We start from the raw sequence: 8,874 nt of genomic DNA, 5'->3' as shown, positions 1-8,874 counted from the left end.
ATATATCTTCTCAATCTTAATTCTACTGTGGGCTAAACAACACACTGGCATCCGAAACTCGGAGTTTTATCATGGCTACTGAATAAGTGTCACATATTTTTGCAGATATATATATATATATATATATATATATATATATGCACACAACAGTTTTCTTTTAGTTTCCATAAACTAATACACTCACAATGCTTTGGTTGGTCTGGGGCTATTGTAGAAATAACTTGACCATGGTGCAGTGAGGCTGAACCTGAAACCATGTTGTTAGGAAGCAAACTACTGTAACCATGTAGCCATAATTGTAAAAAGAAAAAAGATGTGATGAATTTGTTTTAATACTTTCGATCAAAGCTCTTCTCAATCTTAATTCTACTGTGGGCTAAACAACATCAGCAACAGCTACATACCCAAAAATTCACTTACATTACACTTTGGCTCATTTTTTTTGTTTGGTGTCATGAATGTATTTTAGAATTAAAGTTGTATTTTTTTGTTGCTAAATGTTTTTTCCCTTATTATTATCATATTTAATTTCTTTTTATAAACTTTCCATACAGGGTTAAAAGTCGCATTGATGTCGAAGTTGGTCTAGTTGGCTGCATTCGGAAGGTAATTGCTGGAAAACGACAGAGCCCTTACACCTACCGACTGGCATATCCTGATGAACTCAGTGATGTTATTGATGGAGTAGATATAGGTTTGTAGCTTCTACATCAATTTAAACCCTCAGCAGCTAACAGGGTAGGGAAGCCTTTATGGGGGTGCTTGATCTGTTACAAATAACAGTGAAATCTTGCAAATCAAATCCTTCAGAAAATCAAACAAAAATAAATCTTATAGAAATGGAACGACACATTGAATAATATTCTTTCATTCTTTTATCATTTACTTGTTTTAGTCATCAGACTGAGGTCATGCTGGAGCACTGCCTTCAAGGATTTTATTGTACAAATCAACCTATTTTTAGCCTGCTATTTACCCTGTCAGTCTCTTTTAGCCAAACTGCTGTGTTTTGGAGGTGTAAACAAATCACACTGGTTGCCAAGTAGTGAAAATCAAACACAAACGCCTACACACACTCAGACACACACACACACACACACACTCAAACACACACACTCACACACACTATCATCATCATCCTCATTATCATCATCATCATCATCAAACATGTTCTCCATGCTGCTATGGGTCGGACAGTTCGACAGGAGCTGGAAAGCTGAAGAGCTGCACAGCCTCTATGTCTGTTTGGTAGGGTTTCTAGTGCTTTTAACAACACACTGACATGGGCCCTTCAATGTGACACTAGCATAAGTGTTTTTATGTGGAACCAGCACAGGCACTTTTATGTAGCATCAGCATGGGTGCTTTTACATGGCCCCCAGCACCCACAAGCCCTCAAGCATAGGATCACTCAGCTGAGAGAGGGATATAGAGGACATGCCTGTGTATATGGATGACCATGATTTTATGTCTTCTCAAGCACAGCAGAGTGCCATAAGTGTCAGTCCCTTATCATCTCCTCTCTGAGGCCCAGCATCTGAAGTTCCTTTCTCACCACTTTGTCCCGCGTCTTCCTCGGTCTACTCTTTCCACACATTCCCTCCACAGTTAGAGATCGGCACTTCCTGATGCAGTTATTCTCATCCATGGAGGCGCAATGGCCCAGTGGTTAGGGCAGCGGACTCGCGATGATAGGATCACGGTTTTTATTCCCAGACCGGGCGTTATGAGTGTTTATTAAGCGAAAACACCTAAAGCTCCACGAGGCTCTGGCATGGGGGATGGTGGCGAACCCTGCTGTACTCTTTCACCACAACTTTCTCTCACTCTTACTTCCTGTTTCTGTTGTGCCTGTAATTCAAAGGGTCAACCTTGTCACACACTGTATCACGCTGAATATCCCCGAGAACTACATTAAGGGTACACGTGTCTGTGGAGTGCTCAGCCACTTTCACGTTAATTTCATGAGCAGGCTGTTCCGTTGATCGGATCGACTGGAACCCTCGACGTCGTAAGCGATGGAGTGCCAACAACAAAATATATTCTCATCCATATGCACCACATGACCATACTTGTACACTCCATCTGATGCCCAGTATACCCAATTTTTCTCTCAAATCTCTTACACTTTGTTGTAGATGCTCACTGACATTACCCATCAGGCAGGTCATGCTGGTTTCATGCCTTTCAAGCCTTCACATCTCCTCAGTATATGTATAAACAGTAGGCTTCAACACAGTTTCCATCTACCAAATTCCCTTATAAGGCAAATACTTTGGTTCGTCTGGTGCTATAATAGGATATACTTGTGCAAGGCACTGCATTGTGGGACTGAACCTAAAAACCACATGATTGTGAAGAAAACTTCTAACCACACAGCCATACTTGTACCTGTAGTGTGTATAGTATGAGATAAATTATTTCAGGAAAGATAGGTTGGTGATGGCTAGATTGTCATTGATTATAGGTTTGTTCCAATAGTGGCTGACCTGGTATAGCCTGCAACTTGTTCTTTTATCAATCAGATTTTTATTTTGCTGACAATATCTGGTTGGCTGTAGATGGCAATTATTGTGATGAAGTAGTTAGCAGTGGTAGTTAGGAGAAGCAACAGTGGTGGATACAAAATGTGGTGGTGGCAGTGATGGGCATGGAAACTGTTGTTATAGCAAACATTTAAAATAGTGAGTGATATCAGTAACAATGAGTTTTTGATGATAGCAACAGTTATCCTGATGCCTGTGCTAAGATATATGTGTTAGTGGATGATTGTGTGTGTGTGTGTGTGTGTGTGTGTGTGTGTGTGTCTTTCAAACCACCTACTGCTCTAAAAAGCACAGCAGTGATTTTAAGGCAAGATGGTTTGCATTGGTCATGATCATGGCAACAGTTGCTGTTGTGTCTATGGTGAATGTTTGTGTTATTGCCAGGAAGAACACTTGGATGGTTACAACAACAGTTTCATCAAAATCCATGGGTAATTTGATGATCATGATCATGATGGTGGCAGTGGTGGTTGTAGCAGCAATGATAGTAGGGGTGGGGTGGTGTGGGGACAGTTTATGTTAGTAACAGCATAGGTACATAATGATGATGATGATGCTGATGACAATGATAGGGGTGGCAATGATACTGATGTAGAGATGGGGTAATAGCAACAACGGCATGAACACACAATGCAATGCAGATAGTGATGACATTAGTTATGCAGTTAGTATAAGTGAATGTGACAGGGAATATAGGAGTGGGTAGCAACAGTCAAAATGAGTGCTGTGTTGAACACATTGTTAGAAATTTCAAATTAAATTTTTACAAAAATTTAGTACTTTCTCAGAAATGAAAAAAAGAAATTAATCTAACCATGCAATAGCTTGCAACTTTATCATCATCATCATCATCATCATCATCATCATCATCACTTGCATCATCATCATTATCATCATCTTCTTCATCATCATCATCATCATCATCATCATCATCATTATCATTTAACATCTTTCTTCTATGCTAGCTTGGATTGAATGACTTGACAGGATTTCACTGGTCAGAAGACTGTCAATCTCCAATACATACTTTGACATGATTTATATGGTTGGACGCCTTTCCCGATGCCAATCAATTTATAGAATATACTGGGTGCTTTTTCATGTCATTGACAATAGTGAGGTCATGAAGCAAACATGTTAACTATACAGCCATTTTCTACTATTTACAAGGTGGTATCAAAAATTTCCTGGACTAGTTATGTTTAATAAAAAATAACTTATCTCCTTAAATTTTAACATCATCTCCTTTGCGATAGACACCTTGCACAGCAATACACCACTTTTTGAATCCAACCTAGATGTCATTTTTGTAAGTAAGTTGATGACCTTCTGTGATTGACTCTGGATGACGTCTGAGCTGCATTTTCCCCTTGGAGGAGATGGAAAAACACAGGTGCTAAATCTGGCAAATAAGGCAGGTGCAAAAGTGATACCATGTTGTTTTTGGTAAGAGACTCACAACTGAGGAGAGCTTGGTGACAGGGTGCATTGTCATTGTGATGAAACCAATTTTTCATGCTCCACGGATCCAGTCTTCCTTCAAACATCTCAATACATTGCAGTAGAACTCTTGATTGACAGTCTGGACCTGAGGACAAATTCTTGATGCACAATGCCACATTTCCAGGGCTGACGCTTGTGGCAGGTCTTCCAGAGTGCTCATCATCTTCTAAGGACGTTCTTCCTCTTTTGAAGCACCCATGCCACTCAAAACATTGCGTACAACCCTTTGCCTCATCGCTGCAAGCTTGCCAAAGCATGCTCAATGTCTCTGTAGCAGACCTCCCAAGTTTAATTCAAATTTTCACGGTGGTTCTTTCTTCCTGTTCATGACAAAAATAACAGACTACAACATACACGTGATCACAAAAACACAAATTCACAACACAGTAACGTCGCTCAGCAAACTTCCTCATGATGGTCACTGATAGCTCTCACTTTGCACACAACCATGTGCTGCCACCTGTTGGCACACTATTGAACTAGTCTGGGATCTTTTTGATACCACTTCATATCATATTTGATACAAGGTTCACTCTTTATCTTGCTTCAATACAACTGAGAAGTTGCTCAAGTCACTGTGACTGACATTGGAGGTCTATGCATTAACCTTGTATATTACTATGAGGGGACTGGTGATAGGTGGTGGTATTTTTAACTCAAAGTGTAAAACGCTGGAACAGATACCAGAAGGCATGACACCTGATGCTCTAACAATTCCAGCAGTCCACTACCCTGGATGAAAAGGATGTTTCAGACAGAAGCAGTATATGAACCAAAAAGTAGTGCTTATTACCACTTTAATGTGGGTGATCTCTAAGAACTGATGATACTTCTTTTTTAACCCCAGGAAGACATCTCCTCCAGCTAGTAATTCAGTGTGCTTTTGCTCTTGATATTTATTGCAAGCACAAAAAAACTTCTACCACCCTAGCTCTACAAAGTTACAAAGTATATAAGTATATATTTATATATAGAATGCAGGCATGGATGAATGGTTAAAAAGTTTACTTCATAAGCATGAGGCCTTAAGTTCAATCCTTCTGTATAGGATAAAAAGCAAAGTTGTCTTTAACAATTTGAACTCAAAGTATAAAGGCAGGGGTGCATATTGTCACCTCCTCTTTTAATAAATTTTATGAACTGGATTGACACTGTGGAAGTGATATCACAATCAGTGGAAGTAGGATCAGTTGGCTGATATTTGCAGACAATATGGTGTTACTTGGCTCATTAGAATATGATCAGAAGGGGTCTGCTGTCAAGAGCTGCAAGGCAGGAATGAGAATTAGTGTTGTGAAGATTGAGACATTGGCCCTCTGTAGAAAGTCTTCCCAGTACACTCTGTATGTTAGTGGAACATCACTGAGACAAGTAGAGAAGTTGAAGTATATTGAGCCATATTGACAAGTGGTGGAAGGCAGGAGGCTGAATTGGATTCTAGAATTGCAAGTCCTACCACAATAATGCACCAGCTGCAGCGCTCGATCATCAGAAGAGAAGAAGTTGACAAAAAAAAAAATGAAACTAAATTTGCTATCTTAAATTGGGTTTTTATGTCTATCCTCACCTATGGTCATAAATGTTGGATAATAATCAAAAGCATATGATCGAAAATGCAAGCAGCTGAAAGAGACCTAAGGGTCTCTTGAGTAATATTACTTGACAGGGTGCTTATCTTGGTGATCAGAAAGACTCTCCAGGTCACGCTACTTCTTGAGGGGTCACAGCTCTGGTACTACAAGGATGTGATTAGAATGTCACAGGAGAAAGTCACAAGACAGATTCTTCAAGGCAAGCCAATCAGCAGACGACCTAGGGGTAGACCAAGAACAAGACAGTTGGATAATATCCATAGTCTCATTTGGTCTTGCTTGGAAATCCGGCCAGAAAATCTAATGATGGTTGCTTCTGATAGGCCCCAATGGAGGAAATGTCTGAGGGCTCTACCTCCACAACCCTTCCAAGTATAGTGGGTGCAGAAAATGGATGGATGGGTGGATGGAAGTAGAGAGAATCAGAACAAATATGCAATTCTCACTGATGCTTATGTGACTTTAGTCAATTTTCTACCATTACTATAATAATACAAATAATTTGTAGGAAATGTTTGAGGATGGAGTGGTGGTTAATAAATTAAATTGACTTCTATTTTTGACTGGTACCTTATTATATTAAGGAAATGTTTTACAACCCAGATACTTTTCCTGTCACTAACCCTCACATGTTTTTAACTAACAGATCTCTTATTTTGCATGTCTTTGAAGATGAAAACCTACAAACTATTTGTTGACTAAATTCACTTGTTGCATCAACTTACTTAGATTGCTAACAATGACACACTCTCTTGTCATACAGCATTAATATAGATTACTAACCAAAACTCACTTATATTAAAATATATTGTTAATGGAGACACACTTTCTTATATATCATTAACATAGGTTACTAACCCAAACTCACCCGCTTGTTATATTTTACATAGATAGCAAATGAGGGTACACTCATTTGTTGTGTGCCACTAATAGCGATTACTAACAAGTACTAACTCACTAAAACATTCTCATTTCTTTCAGCTGAATGTGGGAATAATCCTTGTAGTAGTATGCCTTGCAAAAACGGAGGCAATTGTTTGATGTTGGATAATGTGATGGTTCAATGTATATGTCAAGAAGGATTTATTGGTAAAATATTTTACTTTTTAACACAAACAGTTTTCTGTTGTTCATTTATCATAATGATAGATATTTTTGCATGTTATGCCTTTTCTCACCTCTCTTAAATTTTCTTCTCAAATCAGCTAAAAAAAACTTTAAAACTGAAACTACTAAGTGCTTAATAACAGCTTTTTGAAAAAATTTACAAATCCTTATTAATATTTCTCTTTAATAAAATATGTTGAATTCTAATATGTGCATGATCCTTTTAATTTTCTAGGGTATAAAAATAAAGTACAGTTAACTGAACTGATCTCAGTACTTGACTAGTACTTTATTTTATTGACTCACAGAAGAATAAAAGGCAAAGTCGACCTTGGTAGGCTTTGAAATTAGAACGTAAACAGACATAACTAAAAACCACATGGCATTAACTTTGTTACTCTACCAATTCTGCTATCTCTTACCATCCTTATTAAAAGCTAATATTAATTATACTTTATTACTTTTCAGGAAAATACTGTGAAAATGAAGATATGTGCATAAATAACCCTTGTCAAGGTGGTGGCACCTGCACCCCAACAGACCATGGGTCATATGTATGTATTTGTCCTGAAGACAGAAAAGGACGGAATTGCCAAGAAGGTATGATAAAGTGTAATTCTTAGTCTATCCAACTATTGTCACTATTCAATTAAGACATTCAACCTTTAATGTCAATCATCAGATACAGTGATTTGATCAAACTAATAGCCACAGTGAAACTGTAGGCACAACTTAATAAGGTACTAAGAGTGTCAAAGTTAAGAAACCCTAAGGTTAGTTTATGAAGAGGGATGGATATCATTAATGACTGGGCATATATCTAAACAAATGGTTTGTAAGCATCATTGTATTTCTCCATCTAGGAGTAGCCTTTAAATAAGTAATATTAATTCTTTATCTTTTACTTGTTTACAGTCACATTGAATTAATGCAATGATGGGGCACTGCATTAAAGGGTTTTAGCAGAATAAATCAACCCCCAGCACCTATTTTCAAATCTACTTCTTATTCTGTTAGTCTCTTTTGCTAAACCACTAAGTTACAGGGAAGCAAACAAACCAGCATCACTTGTCAGGAAGTAGGGAGATAGACAAACACACATACACACACATATATGATGAGCTTTCTCACAGTTTACATCCACCAAATTCACTCATGAGGCATTGGTCAGCCCAGGGCTATGGTAGAAGATACCTGCTCATGGTACAAAACCACATGGTTGTAAAACGAACTTCTTAAAGTTCTTTGTCATGGAAGCTTTAATGCCAGCTCTCTACTCTTTCTCCTAATTCAAAAAGTTCTTTAGATTTCTCGTTTATTTGGTTATTGAATTTCCAATATAAAATTCATTCATTAACATATGACTGCACTCCCAAAGGATTTTATTTTATTTTAGATAAAAATACATTCAGTGAAGCTAAATACATTGATCAAATCTTAATTCATTTTTCATATTTACTAAATATATGAGTAAAACATTGACAAAACTATACATCAGTTTTAATTACTCTGAACATAATTATAAAACAAGTTGAAGATATGAATTTGATTATTTTCTAACCCAATTTAGTAAGTAGTTTTCAAAATATCTAAAGATGCCTCTTTAGATGTAAATTGCATACTCTCTCTTTCTCTCTTTCTCTCTCTCTCTCTCTCTCTCTCTCTCTCTCTCTCTCTCTCTCTCTCTCTCTCTCTCTCTCTCTCTATCTATCTATCTATCTATCTATCTATCTATATCTATATATATGTGTATATATATATATGTACAAAAATAAGAGGGATGACCAGCAAAAGTGGACTCCTATATGCTAGAAATAGATGCCGAATCATCTAACCACGAAAAAAATATATGTTCTCAGTAAAAATTCAGCGACACAACAGACTGTAAAAGGGCAAGACAAATGAAAAAATACTAAATAAAGAAGATTAACCTACGTACCATGGTTTCACCTGTTAAAATTTACATAAGTAAATATCTGCAGGATCGTCAGCGTAGTCTGTCAATTTGCGATGTAATTTCCAGAACTAGACACAGGACGTCCAACCGAAAGGGAGCACGTGTAGAGTTCTACAAATTACATTCAGTGTATCCTTTTAAATGTCTTCAATCTGGCGTGCTAAGTCTG

At 37.5% G+C, this 8,874-nt stretch overlaps 1 protein-coding gene across 1 annotated transcript in view; it reads left to right on the top strand.

The window, feature by feature from the left end:
* LOC106868360 (agrin) overlaps positions 1-8,874 on the top strand; it is a gene marked incomplete at its 3' end in the record, with an annotated part of 738,012 nt that overhangs the window by 692,105 nt on the left and 37,033 nt on the right. The window contains exons 26-28 of the mRNA XM_052968462.1: positions 555-694; positions 6,623-6,730; positions 7,217-7,348. Of these exons, the coding sequence (XP_052824422.1) occupies positions 555-694; positions 6,623-6,730; positions 7,217-7,348 (380 nt within the window). The remainder of the gene's footprint in view (positions 1-554; positions 695-6,622; positions 6,731-7,216; positions 7,349-8,874) is intronic.

Source organism: Octopus bimaculoides, chromosome 6 (assembly GCF_001194135.2).
Source record: "Octopus bimaculoides isolate UCB-OBI-ISO-001 chromosome 6, ASM119413v2, whole genome shotgun sequence".
In the NCBI taxonomy this organism is placed as follows: domain Eukaryota; kingdom Metazoa; phylum Mollusca; class Cephalopoda; order Octopoda; family Octopodidae; genus Octopus; species Octopus bimaculoides.
The sequence above is the reverse complement of the archived record's forward strand: the minus strand, read 5'-3'. Positions and strand labels throughout refer to the sequence as shown.